General features: G+C 33.9%; 1 protein-coding gene across 1 annotated transcript in view; it reads left to right on the forward strand.

Moving 5' to 3' along the window:
- The window catches only part of LOC127554039 (T-cell receptor-associated transmembrane adapter 1), a 58,309-nt gene that overhangs the window by 17,787 nt on the left and 25,116 nt on the right, over positions 1-15,406 (forward strand). The window contains exon 3 of the mRNA XM_051985257.1: positions 9,615-9,651. Coding sequence (XP_051841217.1) covers positions 9,615-9,651 — 37 coding nt within the window. The remainder of the gene's footprint in view (positions 1-9,614; positions 9,652-15,406) is intronic.

Consider the following 15,406-nt stretch of genomic DNA (forward strand, 5'->3'; position numbering starts at 1 on the left):
TCTGTGAGAGGAGAAAGAGAGAGGGAGAGAGAGAGAAGGAAGGATAAAGATAGACAGATAGATGCAGAGTCAAACAGAGAGAGGAAGAGAAAGAATGGATGAAGGTGTGGGTATGGATAATTACAGCTCTTTATTGTTTCATGTCAATTTTGAGTTTTATTTTTGATTAAGCCACTATTTAGATAGGTAGAGAAGTCCCTAGACATTTTAGGTCTTCTAAATTTCTTTGATTTATATGAGCTGCCAATATGTGATTTTAGTCACTATTTGATTTAGTGAAACAATTCCCTTTAAAATTTCTTAATTTAGATTTTTCCCAGTGTTCTATCCAATTAAAACCTCTCTTAATCCTGATTCTGTCATCCAATGTGTTAAACATTTTTGAAGATTTAAATCATATCTACATACAGCTCTATGTCATGAACTCTTTTGTTCTTCAAGAAGAAAGAAGAAGAAGAGAATAGGGAAGAGAAAGAAGGACAAGAATAGAAAAGGAAAGAAGAAGGGGAAGAAGAGGAAAGGAGGAAGAAGAGAAAGAATAATAATGAAGAAAGTATGGAGTACATTAAAATGATAGAACCCTGAATGATTTAAATCAATTGAAAATTTGAATATTAAATGAACAACAGAAATGAATTTAAAACAAATTAGCATAATTTTTTCAAGAATTTTAATCAATGTAAGGAAATTATTAAGATTAAAATAGCCCAGAAAATTTCTTAGTCAGTAGTAATCTGACTTATTTGCCAAAGGAAGATAGATGCATGCCAAAGGCAACACTATTAGACTATAACTTTATCTGCAAACCCTTTTTCCCCCTTTAAATTACATAACTTTTTTCTTGGTGATTTGTTGATGCTTAAATTTATTATCTAATTTATTTTATGATAGGACTTATAAAATAATATAGTTATAATTATAATTAAAATATGTTATATGAGTGACCATATTTTTAGCACACTATCACACCAAATTAGTATTTATCGATCCTCATGCTTCTGTGTTTATAATTTCAGATTATGTGCTTCTCACAACTCTGGAGAAATAACCTAGTCTTTTGAGAGCAAATCCTTCTTTGCCTTTTCCTTGATAGTTGATTATGAGCAGTATCACTTCAAAAAACAAAGAGAAATGGTGGAAGATAGAGTCTGTTTGAAAAAAATATCTGGCAAGATATCCAACTAAGCAAAATCATCCCAAGGGCATTCAAGGATGAAAATGGTAGATTCAAGGATAAAAAAGTTTACAAGCAGAAGAAAAAAAATGAAAAAGATTTTCAGAAGTCATTTTAACAAACTGATTATTTCATCAAAGTTAGTGGAACTATTATACTTGAACCTGGTTTTCCTTAGGTGCTTATAAAATAGATATAAATGATACCAAACAAAACAAAAATGAGACAATCAGTTGGTGTCAATCAACTAGAGGAGATCCATCCAATTAAGGATCATACAATTAAGTAGTCATTGAGGAACTGTACATAGTAGTTTACTTATATTTTAACAAGCCATTTGACAAAGTCTCTCCCACTGTTCTGCTGGAAAAAGATGGGCTAGATGAAGTTACAATTGGATAGTTCTGATCTGGTTGAATGTTCAGTCACAAACAGTAGTCATTAATGCTTTAATTCAATTTAGAAGGTCTCAGTTTGAGTTCTCCCTGTCTGTAGTAAGTCCTGTGCTGTTTGACTTTTCTTTTTATCAATAAGTTGGATAGAGGGATAGCTAACATGCTTATTGAGAAAATGAATACCTCATAATTTTTAAAAAATGAATTAAAAAGCTAAATCTATTGCAAGGATGTACTATAAAGTCTCATTTTTCCTTTCCAGCTCTCCTCCAGCCTCACGTAACTTTTTCTTCCACTTTTGTCCTTCGTTTTTTTCTTGTATTAACAGCTAACAGTATTTTCTTCATTTATGTAGATGCTTGAGAACTTTTGAGAGAAGTTTGGTTCACCTTCCAGGATTTTCATTTTTAGGGGAGGTTCGGGAAGGGAGGTGTGGAATCTTGTTTCTTACAAGATTTCATCTGATACATATAAAGGAGAGATTATTCCATCACAGTGGTTACATTTTCTTCTTCTGGATACATTTAATGCCATGTTCCATTTCAGTTTGTAGTTCTGTTATTGGAGATGGCATTGCCCTATGTAAAGGGCAATGCAAGCTCAGCCATAAAGGCAGGGAATAAATTTTGCTAGTAAATTTAATAAGGCAACAAAAGAAAAAGCCCATCACCACAGCAATAGGATATTGTTATAGATCTAATCAGATAGAGAGTAAGGTAAGTGGACCCTCTGTGATCTCTGTAGCAATATGTAAAAGCTTCAAAGTATCACTTTCTACTTTCCCTTCCCTTCAATTCCTTATTTTTGTGTGAAATTTTTTTCTTAAAGGATTTTCAGGAGGAATTTTCTGAAGGAAACATGTTGATTTATTTATAGTTAGAAAAAAAATATTGTTTCCTTTTTCTACCTATTCATTTTTAGGAAGGGATGGGGAAGATGATTGTGAAACTGCTTTCTAAGACACCTCCTGCTCACTGAGAGCTCTCTGGATGTATCCATTCCCAGACCCTTGACCATGTTTCCCATCAACCATCTTCCTACCATGCCTTGTTGTCATATATTACTAAATAAAAGTCTAGAGTCCATACTTTGGAGGAGGTGAGTCATTCTATTGTGGAATTCTGGCCCTGGAGACAGCTGTTTTCAAGACACATTTTAATGAAAATATTAATATTTTCTCTTTCACCCCCTCCCCCCCACTTTCTTCTTTACCTTCTTAAGTCTAGACAATCAGCAAGGCAATTGATTAAGTCCTAGTTTGTGTTTGCAATTTCCAAGGTGCAAATATAGACTCTGAAAATTGAACAATCCACTCTTGAGAGCCAGTTTGAGCTGGCTCCTGCACACCTGTATTTAGAGCCTACAATAGCTAGCAAGGAATATACCTCTGGTCATTCTCTTGATATGCATTTGTTTGCTCTTCCTACCTCCCATTTCTTCTTCTTGGACAAATAATCACAGCATCAATACCATTGTTTCTGAAGGAGTATGCCCTTTGATGGTCCTATGATTTTACATATCATCCCTATGACTCTTCTGACAAAAGCATCTTTCCCTAGTGCCCCCTTTTCCATCATTCATTGCCTCCTTATAGAATTTAAGCCTCTTAAAGACAGGAACTATCTTTGATATTTGTATTCTTCTACTTAGATAGGTTAGCCTATTTAACCCAATTTTTAAAAAACCTAATTAAAAAAAAACATTCATTCAGCTGGCACAAATTAGTTTGTTGTTTTGCTTATGACTCCATTTGGAGTTATATTGGCAGAGACCCTGGAGTGATTTGCCATTATCTCCAGCTCATTTTATAATTGAGGAAACTGAGGCAACCTGGATTAAGTGACTTTCCAAAAGCCATATAACTAGTAAGTGTCCAAGGCCAGATTTGAATTCAGGAAGACAAGTCTTCCCATCTCCAGGCCCTAGAATTCTATCCAATGTGCTACCTAATATATCCCTACACAAATCAATAAAGACTCCAAATTCAGTGATATAATTGTTTAAAGCTTAGTTCACATTTGAACACTTAAAGCTTGGTTTCATATTTTATCCTGTATTCCATAATTAACATTTTAAATCATAAAATAATACATCCATTAATTCTCCCATCCATACACACCTTTGTCTACTAAAATAAAATAATATTTCCATAGTTTCAAAACTATCACATTCTATTAACTCCAGTAGATTGGGGTGGGGATGAAGCTGTGTTGATTATTTGTAAGTATTCCAAAACTAAAATTACAATGGTATTGATAATCCATCTTCCAGTTACATAAAGGGTTCAAACATTTGCATGGAATTTGCATGTAAATTAACTTTTCATTATCTTTCCCTCTGAATTCATCTTCATGTATGTTGTCTTTCATAATCATCATCATATCCTTTCACCTAGATTCCAACATATTTTGAATATTTCAGCTTTCTTACAACTTTTCCTTCTCTGACGATCTACTTTCAACTAAGCCTGTTGTTTATTCCTTTCTGGTGATGGTTGATAGAAACATTTTAAATTCTTCTCCAGAGGGTATTATTGGTGCAACTTCCCACATAACAACATTTATTCTCCCAGAACAGTTTTATATTATTATCTTTTAAAAAAATTTTGGCCAAATTCTCAGAATGCTTTTCACACTCCACCCTCTCTTTTTATTTCTTGCTTGATATATTGCCAATTAAAACATTTCTCACTTAAAGTTTTTTGAGACTCTATTTTTGATTTCCCAAATAATAACTCAGCTGGTGATAATCCCATTGATATCAGTACAATTCTGTAGTTAGATACCAAATCAAATTGTATTGTGAGGTTTTTACTTGCCAGTGGTCCTTGATTAATTCAACACCATTTCCTATTAAATAAAAATCTAGGGTAAAAGTGATATACTCAACTGGAATTTTTTTTTGCATTTTGTAATTTATTAAAGTTATTATTTATTATTTTTGTATTTTGTATTTTTGTATTTGTATATACATATATATTTGTAATATATTGTATTTCATAATTTCTTAAAGTTTTTATTTCTTAATTTCTAAAGTTATTTAATTAGAGAGGAAGCATGGTATAGGGAACTGGCCTAGAAACCAAAAAGACTTGGATTCAAGTCCTGCCTCTGACACATAATTTCTGTGTGACTAATTCATCTGTCAGCAGTCTAGGAAACTGCCTGTGACTGTAAGTTGTAGAGATGGAGTTTATCTTTGCTGGTAAAGAGAAAAATACTTTACTTATAAGTTCCTCATGCCAGTGAAAGCTCAGATCAGTCTCAATTTCTATTATATCTTAATTATGTTACAAATTTAGAATATACACTATAATCCTTGCCAAGTTGGACTAAATTATAACTATCACATTTGTCATTTCAACACATTATATTAATGATATTAATACCTAACATCATAATATATTGATATTAAATTAAACTAAACATATTTCTCAAGTATTAGCTCAGTGCTTATATCATGTTAGGTATAGACAGGAAAAAAAAAGGATGAAAAATGGAACAGTTGCTGTCTTCAATAAGTTTACAAACTAGCAGGGGGTGAGACTTAAATATAAGTAGCTAAAACAAATTAGAAAGTTATTGCATGTAGAAAAGATCAAATAGAGAGGACTGAAAGGTTTGAGTAGAGAGGGATCATGTCTAATTGGGAGTTTAGGGAAGACTATAGGGATGATGGATATTAGAAAGGGCATAAAGATCTGAAAGAAGTAGCTGGGGGCAGATGAGATTAGAATCTGTTCAAAGGATGCAGGATGGAGCACAAACTGGGGGATTTCACTTTGATTAATATATTAAATTCATGAAGAGGAGTACTATGAAAAATGGTTGGAAAGGCAAGGTAGAGTTAAGTAATATAATGATATCTACCTCCTAGTATTGTTGTAAAGGTCAAATGAGATGTTTGTAAAGTGCTTTGAAAATGTTAAAATGGTATAAATATATGCTAATTATAATTGTATTTTATCATTACATTATGTTAACATTTTATCATATATATGTGAATTATTATCATAGTATAATTGTATTTTAAGGCCTACAAATGGAAGGGTTTTGAGATAAAATAGTCTAATAAAAGCAGTTCAGTTGGATATTTAGTAGAAGTATAAAGGATAGATTGGAAAGAGGTCATTTTATCCTTTATACTTCATGCCTTGGGTTCCTATGAAACCTCCAGAAAATCTTTATTCTAAAAAGATTAAATAGAAACTAAGGAAAGATAATTCAGTGATCATTTGGATACACATTTGTTAAAGTATTATCTTTTTGTACCTGTATTGTGGGGCAGAGAGATTCCTGCAGGTACAATTTCAGAGCAGAACTTATTTCACAGTCTGTTTTACTTGTCATGACAAGTACCAACTCATCCACTCTTACTTTTCTGCTACATTCAAAAAACTCTTACCATGACTCACTATCCTGTTTGCTGTTTATCCCATACATACATTGAATCAGCCTTTGAACTTTCTCTCACTTTTTTTTTCCCAAGTTACTTCCAACAATATCTCTCTCATTTCTTTCACAGTCTCTTAACAGCTCCAAGGTTAGTGACATACTTAAATAGACCAGGAAAATAATGTAGCATTTTGGTTCTCCTTTTGATTCTTGGCGTACTATTTCTGAGATTGAGAGAGAGTCAACAGACTGGAGGCAGGCTATTAAAGCAGTTTGAATGTGACTTCTTAAGGATCTGAATTAGTGAGATGGAAACGGGAATAAAAGGAGAGATTTCAGAGCAAAATCAGTAAAATATAGCATATTGTGTGTGGGTGGGAAGCTTTAGAGAGGGTCAGAGGTGAATCTGGATGACAGAAAGGATAATAGTATCATCAACAGAGTCAGGAAAGTTAGAAAGAATTTAGAGCCAGATTGATAAGAGAAGCTCCTTTCCAATCTTGAGCATTTTTACCTGAGCTTAATGACTTTCAAAGTGTCCCTGCACATATCTGATCTCTTGTGCTTGGAACCACAAGTTTAGTTGAGTTAGGAAAGTTTACCTTAGAAGTTACACATCAGTCAGTTTAGGACTCCATTCTCTCTAGGATAATGACATTTTCTTTTTGACACATTCCAACAGTTGCATTCATCACTTCTTCTAGCACAGTGCCTTGATGTGTAGGTTCTATAGCAAACCTCCCACATTGTCTCTGCCATCGACATTAAAAAAAATGCATTTGCATGTGAAATATCCACTTCTGCCTCCAAGTTACAGTCTTACTCCAGATAATGGATCTTCAACAATTAATGATCTCCTTGGAGACACATTTAAATTCATAGTCTATAATTTCCACAGAAGAAAGTAATCTTTGTTTGTGAAGTTCTCACTGGTTTAAAAATGTATGTGTATATGTGTGTGTGTGTGTGTGTGTGTGTGTGTGTGTGTGTGTGTATTCTGCTTGAGGTTTGTATAGAGTAAAAAACATGAAATTGTTATTTGTAATATCGTTTAAAACAAATGTTCTTCATTACTTGCTTCTTCATTATTTGATTTTTATTGTCTCCAAATTATCCTTTTATTATTTGATTTTTTTGGTCTCAATTTTGTTAAGTATCTAATCATGTACAGAGTGCTTCTATCATTGTCATAAGTTTAGGCATGTTTATTATTGACTTTGATTTATTTATTCAGTTAGTTTTCAGGTCTAGATGGATTATTTAATTTCTATAAGAAACTTCTTGCAATTCTATTACATATCTGCAATTCCTCTGATGTGAGGGGCTGTTGTTTGTCTGGAAGAAGACTATGATGTCAGAATGGAAATCTTATGATTTGGAAATGAATTGAATTTAAGTGAGGGAAGGGCTGTGTAAAGTCACCATATTCATTCTATCATCAGAATCATTTGAGTCCAGTGGCAAGACATATATCAGGAGGACTGAATGCATAGGGGATCTTGGCCTTTTTAAGCTCTCCAGGTCTTAAGACTCATTCAGTGATTAAGGCTAAGTAAAAATGAGGCAAAGAATGGCTTTTTTTATCTGTAGTATAGGCAGTTTGTTGGCGTAGCAGATAGAGTGCCAGACCCAGAGTCAGAAAGATTCATCTCCCTGAGTTCAAATGTGACCTCTGATACTTTACTATGTGATCCTGGGCAAGTCACTTAGGCCTTTTGATGATCTGGAAATGGCAAAACACTCCAATATTTTGGCAAGAAAAACCTAAATGAAGTCGCAATGAATTGGACATGACTGAAATGACTTAGCGATAAGAAGTATAGTGGTCTTCTGAGGTTCATCCAAATGGTATCTTTAAGGGACAAGCTTGAACTTATTCTTTCTGAGCCTAAGTTCAGCCTTCTATCTTGTTATCTGATAGCATACTACCTCTCAGTTGCTTCCTTATCAAAAACAAAACAAAACAAAACAACAAATTCATAAACTTTTAGGCATACAGTAAGCATGAAAAGATTAAGAAAAAAAACCATAACAATGGTCTTGTTATTCCAGAATTCTGTTCCTTGTAGTACAACAAAATGTCAGGCTATCAAAGGACTTCCCTCATACCTATTTTCTGTGATGCCAGCCTAAAAATCAGGGGCAATAACTTCAGCATTTCCTACTTTTGTCTTAATGATTTGTTACCAATTAATCAATCAACAAGTATCTATTAAGTTCCTACTCTGTGCAATATATTAATACAAACACATCAAATGAAACAATCCTAATTCAACAAAAAGCTCACATTTACCATGTTTTCATTTATTTAAATTCTTTTTGAAGTTATATTTTTCAAAGTGCACTACCCATATTCTCAGTTTCTCTCTAGGAAAATGAATGCTTTCTATCCTTTTTTCATATCACCTTTAAGTCTCACATGATTGGATAAACAATTATTTTTTACCTTTTTCTACTTTTCTTGATCATAGACTTTTAGATCTAAGGTTGGGAGGAAATTTGGAGATCATCTGATCTAACATCCTCATTTTAAAATGAGTAAACAAAGACACAAAGAGTATTTTTATTGTCCTTCAAACAAAAGCTAGTCCTAGCTTTTTTAATCTTTGTTTAATTGAGGCCAATTCATCACTCTGGTGATGGAGTTAATGTATATAAAACACTTAGGTATAAAAGATGATATAAATGCCAATTAATATCATCATTTTAGTTGTCCATGCTTAGATCTTCTCTAGGTTTATTATGTTTTGTCCAACTCAACACTATCTCAGGCTCATTTTCCCCAAGCTGACTCTTGGAATATGCTACTTTTGTCCAGGACACTGATTTTTAAAAAAAAAAAATATGTTGCAAGATTTTTATTGTAAGAGAATCCTTAATAACTGAAATGGCTCAGTTTCAATTGGTGCAAAAAGGAATAGCTATTAATAAAGTTGAATGAATATAAAGTAATACTAATATGCTGAAGAATTCTGCTCTTTTCCTTGCATCTTTACAGCAAAGAATTAGGTTAGATATCGTAAACATTAGGTAAATCAAAGTAAAAAATCGGTCAGGAGGTAAATCAAATAAACATGACATTTTTGGACAAATTTGCTTCTCATGAAGTATTCACTACAGAAGTAGGAGTTATTCTTCTGTCTTTAGCTTCCTTACCATATTTATTCAAGGAATTTCAGAATATTAGAATAAGAAGAAAACTTCATGTTTAGTTATGAAAATGGAAACACAGAAAAAGTGAATGCTTAAGGTTAAATAGGGAAGGCGTTTAGATGTGAAAATATGTCTTTGAACTCTAAATCTGATTCTCTTTCTGCCCCCCCACAAAGATAAAATGGAATGGCAGCCAGAAGAATTCTGAATACCGCTCCTATTGGCATCTAAATGGTCAGATTCAGTGATGACATAAACATCAAAAATGACACTCAAGAACATGGACTCCTTTGGTGGAAACTGCTTGGAATAATAAAATACAAAAATAAAATACATAGGCTAACCAACTGTATTGAAATACAGTTTTCAGAATGTTCACATAAAGCAAATTAATGGACTCCAAGTTAAAAATGCTTGCGTTTAGAATGTTTTCTGTGTAGTGTCAACATTGTCATGATTCCAAATGTTTTTAACATTCATTTTACAATTATTTTACAGATAAAATCTATGACTACCAGGATGACTACATTCCAGAGTAAGTGCTCAGATATTTTAATAATAAAATAGAATCAGGGTGGGTTCTGGCTGGGTTAAGGAGGGAAACAAAGGGCTGGCTTCTTTAAGAAGGAAACATGAGGTTTAGCTTTGTTAATACTACCACCTCTCCTAATGAAGTTGTAAACCCTCAGGATTCTTATTTACATTTGGACATAGAAGCGTTCATTCTGAGCAGAGTATTTTCATGTTAGTAAGAGTACAGGGTTAAAAACAGAAATTAGAAGTTAATTTGGTTATCTACAGACTTTGTAGAGCTTCAGAAATTCACAGATGTTTGATGTGAAAGGTACCTAGATTATTTAGTCCCACTTTCCCTTTTCCCCCCCATATTACAGAATAGAAAAGTGAGATCCAAAGGGAGGATACAGTATCCAAATTGATATCTTGGTATTTCTGGGACTCCAATCCTAATCTCCTTGATTCCTAGTCCTTCACCCTTCCCATTACAATAATGTGAGAAATTTCTTGTATAGGAAAGGGGGAAAAAAGAAATTATGAAGCACATACTATATACCAGTCACTGCACTAAGTGCTTTATAATTATTATCTCAGTTCATCCTCACAACAATCCTGGGAGGTAGATGCTATTATTACCTCCATTTTATAGATTTTATTTACTGAGGCAAACAGATCAAGTGACTTGCCTAAGATCACACAGTTGGCAAATGATTGAGGTCAGATTTGAATTTAGGTCTGCCTCATTCTCAGCCAAAGCACACTATCTCCCTTGATAACTGTCTTTTAGACAGAGGTGTTCATAGGAGCCAAATATAAAGAGTTTGATGACTTTATAGTATCATGGAATGGCTAAGATACACTAAGCAAGGACTAAGTACAAGGTAAAAACAGTATTACTTTTCCCAAATAGTGTATTCTACTCTGAATTATGGTGTAGCATTAAACTGATTCTTTTCATATCATGACATAATTACTTGTTTTAACATGGAGAAGTACTTAGAACTGTGATGATTTAGGCTTTCATGAAAAGAAAGACAAGGAGCTTCTTATCAGGGATGAGAGAATCACTAGATTCTTCCCTGTCTCTGTCTCTCCTTGTCTCCCTGTCTCTGTCACTCCCTGTCTCCCTCTGTCTCCCTCTGTCTCCCTCTGTCTCCCTCTGTCTTCCTGTCTCTCCCTGTCTCTCCTTTTCTCCCTGTCTCTGTCTCTCCCTTTCTCCCTGTCTCTGTCTCTCCCTTTCTCTCTGTCTCTGTCTCTCCCTTTCTCTCTGTCTCTGGTTCTCTCTTTCCGTCTCTGATTCTCTCTTTCTGTCTCTGGATCTCTCTCTCTCTCTCTCTCCCCTTTTCCTCTTCTCTATTGTGATATGGGAGCCACTTACTAGTGGCTGCTGGAGGTTTAACTCAGACCTTTAAAGTGGACCTCTTCATGTGAGAGGATGATGATGGTACAAGGAGACTGAGAGGCAGTTGCATTCTCTGACCTCTCTCCTCTTCCCTCTACCTCCAATTTATTTCATTCCCAGTGCACAAGCAACACCTGTATCAGTAAAAGCTGCCCTGCAACTCCTTCAGATGTTATGATCCATAGCTGGGGAGGCTCTTGGAGAATTTACTTGCCCTTTCACTTAGGCATGGTCCTTAACATGTCTCTTTTTCTCTCTCGCCTTTCCTCCTCCACTCCCCTTCCCTGAGACAGTCCTCTTTATTGTGGCGGTCCTTTTCTTTTAAATAAAATCCATTGCTTCTAATGGGAAAAAAATGATTGCAGGCTTCTGCAGTTAAGCTAAGGAACACAAAGATGCGTAGAACTCAACTTACTACACAGGATTCTATATCATGAGGTTATTTCTATGTCATAGCAAGTGATCCAGGGATTTACTATTCAATTTAGAAAAACAGAAGGCTTGTAAATGAAAGCATAATAGTTTATCCATGTCAATCTCTTTATAAAAACATTATTTTACAAAAATTATTTTAAGTTGTTGTTACCTGTATCTAAATAAAATATGATAGTCTTAAAATTTGGGAAGTTTCATAAATTATTACATTAGTTAAGAGGAGAGGGGTAGGGAGAAAGGACTGGGAATGTCATCAATGAATGTTTTTAATTGAAATTCTAAGTTAGAGAGTGTGATAAAATAAGCAAAGTGAGAAGGAGAAAATGAGATAGGTCTAAGCAAGGAGTGAACAAAAGACCAAATCTCTCTCTGTGTATACTGGCATTATAATGAATATATAAATCCTGGATTTTCAAAAGATACTCCCAGTGACAAATGTTCCTTGTGTTCCTGTTACCTGTGGAAATGTCCCATCAGGAAGTAACCAAAAATGATTCTGTGCCTATTTTTAACTATTTTATCTGCTTCACTGAGATCATTTCCTTTTCCCTTGTTATACATTTATGGAAGTTGTGGATGTGCTGTCAGCCAAAGCATTGGTGTTTGGGTGTATCTCGCTATGTCTATAACTGATAGGCTCAGTTATATAAACTATGGTGAAGAGAGTGTTATATTTGTGAGACTTGTGATATTTTCTTTTTTGGCCATGGTTAATGCAAGAATTTCTTTTGTCTAACTATATATGTTTGTAATTTTAAAAAATCTCAATGACAGGGTAAGAAGACATGGAAGAGACAGAATTTAGACTTAAAAATGAAATTAAAATTTTAAAATTAAAAAGAGAATCACTATATCACTATTTCTCTATTAAACCTCTATCATATTTCTGTATTGGTTTATCAGAAACACAATAAGTTAAAAGTAAGAGAGCATTGCACACAATACTGAGATTGGATTGTAGTCAGAAGGATGTGGGTTCACTCTGCCTCTGACACATACTAGTTATGTGAACATGACCACAGACAAGTCACTTAATAGGTAGTTGTTTTGACAGGCTTGAAGATGACAAGTTACATAGAATCCTTTTCAATCTGAATCAATGAAGGGAGTTTTACTATGAGTGTCACCTTAACTGATGATATCATAGGATTGGTTTAAAAAACAACATCCATGTTTAACCCAAAGCCAGTCGAGTCTACATTTTTTTTCTAGAGTTGATTGTTCTCTGTTCAGTGTGTATATTTCAATAATAATGTCAATTAATGATTTCTTTGTTGTCATTCAAGTTTTTATATTCATTCTCCAAATCATCAAGCAGGAGAGTCATATCTTTAAACAGTTCTACACATGACTTAAATTAAAGCCTGGGGAAGGGAAAGAAAAGAAAGAGAGGGGGGAAGGATAGAAAAATACAGAGGCAAAAAGAGACAGAGAAAGAAAGAGAGAGAAAGAGACAGAGACACAGAGAGACAGAGAATTGAGACGCACAGAGATAGAGAGAGACACAGAAAGAGACACACACACACAGAGGCAGAGACAGAAAGAGAGAGTGTGTATCAAAGAGATCATGAAGAGTTATCTAGTTTATTCTAACCTTTGTGAATGATCTAGTTTTAGAATTATACTTATGATGGAGAAGAAAAATACCCCAAACAAGATCAAGCTTATTCCTTTCATTCCTAACTATAGGCAAATCATTTAATTTTTCTTCTTACTAGAGAACAGCAAAAGATGGAGCCCCCAGAATACAGATGGAGAGTTTAAAGGGATATTAGAGATAATTGGGTCCAACCCCCTCATTTTGCAGATGAAGAAACTGAGGCTAGGATCTTGGACTTAAAGGGATTTGAAGCCAGGTCATCTAACTTTAAAGTTAGTTCTACTCCTACTTGTTCTCTTATTGCCCCAAAAGTCTTGATAACTTTGGTCATAAATATACTTTTTTTCCAAATGCTCTTCTTAACTATATTAAGTGAGGCATAAATCATACAGACTTGCTATTTCTTCTCTGATTTAATAGACTTCCACCTGAATCCTCACTCTGACACTAGTTGCATGACCTTGGGTAGGACATTTTTCTTATCTGGACATTTCTCTTAGCTATAACATAAATAGATCAGGCGAGGTCATTTCTAAAATTTCTTTCAGACCCAAATCCTATGATCATTGAATATTAATTCTATAAATTTTACCTGTAGCAAATAATTAAAATGTAATTTAATGCATGACTAATAAAAGAATAAGACTCAATCTAATGAACATTAGTTTTTTTTTATTTTAAAATTATTTTATTTTCTTAATCAGCTAAAATCCATCGTCTTACCTCCCACCCCTACTCTGACAACTGAGAAAATAAGAAGAGTAAAACCCATTCTAGAAATGTATAGTCAATCAAATTTCCACATTAGCCAGGTCCAAAAAAAATTATTTCTGTTTCATTCTGCATTGTGAGTCCTTCATTATGGACTCCTCCATCAGGAATGTGGATGGAATGTTGCTTCCTTAGTCCTCTGGAATCGTGGTTCATCATTTACTTATTAGTATGGCATGATAACATTCCATCATATTTAAATACAACTTGTGCAACCATCCCCCAATTCATGGTACCCCTCATATTCTCTTTGTTAGCTATCACAAAAAAAAAAATCTAGACACGTTCTTGTACATCTTTGGAGTCTGTTTGGAGTTTGAGTATAGCTAATCCTTCCTTTAATCTACCTTCCTTCTAATTCTCCTTCCCCTGCTTCTTTTTTCCTTCCTATTTCATTGTTGCTCATTTCCAATAGGCTTGTGATAAGAGAGAGCCATTTGCATCCAGAGGTCTATGGGGATTGAATGTGGATCATAACATATCACCTTTTTGTTGTTGTTTGCTTATTGGTTTTTTCCTTTCTCATTTTTCCCTTTTGATCTGATTTTTCTTTTGCAGAATGATAAATGTGGAAATATGTCTGGAAGAACTTCACTATTTAATCTATGTTGGATTACTTGCTATTTAGGGAAGGGAGGAGAGGGAAATGAGAAAGAAAAATTTGGAAGACATAACCTTGAGTAGGACATGAGACAGAGGACAGGAGGTAGAAACAGAGAGACAGAGAGAGACACAGAAGGAGGCACACACATAAGAGACAGAAACAGATAGAGATCCAACCCCCTCATTTCACAGATGAAGAAACTGAGGCTAGGATCTTGGACTTTGCAAGGATTTGCAAGAGTGAAGGTTGAAAATTATCTTTGCCTGTATTTTGAAAAATAAAAAGCTATTATTATTTTTAAGAAGACAACATAAAAACCCCAACATATGTGTACTCAACTATACCCCCCCCCCTTTTTGGACCAGTTCAGATGAGAGTGAGGTTCAAATATCTATTATTTCCCTTTTCCTTGTTTGTATAGATGTCTACTTGTGCATCCTGATTAGGTTAAGAAAATTTTCTTTAATCTTTCTTTCCTTTTCTCCATTGTATTTAATTTTCTTTATCTTTCTATTCTTTTTTTTTTTTTTGAGATCAAGACAACAGAACTACTTTCCCTTATGATTTCTGATGATGATAGAGTTCAGAGAGGACACATATTTGAATGTTAAAGTTTATCTTTGTTTCATACTTTAGCATTGTTCATTTGTGTTTATCTTTTTTATATTTCTCTTCACTCTTGTGTTTGAACTTTAAAGTTCCTTCATATCTCTGGTCTTTTTATCAGGAATATTTGTAAGTCCTTTATTTAATTTATAACATTAAATTTATTTTTTCTGGCTATTCTTGGCTATTAGTCCATATCTTTCACATTTTTGAATATCATATTTCAAATTCTTTCCTCCTTGATAGTAATGGCTACTAAGTTATATGAGATACTGACTGCTGGATCCTTAGTTCTTGAATTCTTTCTTTCTGGCTTCTTACAATTTTTTTTCCTTTGACCTGGAAAATGGATTTTG

This window comes from Antechinus flavipes, chromosome 3, assembly GCF_016432865.1.
Source record: "Antechinus flavipes isolate AdamAnt ecotype Samford, QLD, Australia chromosome 3, AdamAnt_v2, whole genome shotgun sequence".
Lineage (NCBI taxonomy): Eukaryota > Metazoa > Chordata > Mammalia > Dasyuromorphia > Dasyuridae > Antechinus > Antechinus flavipes.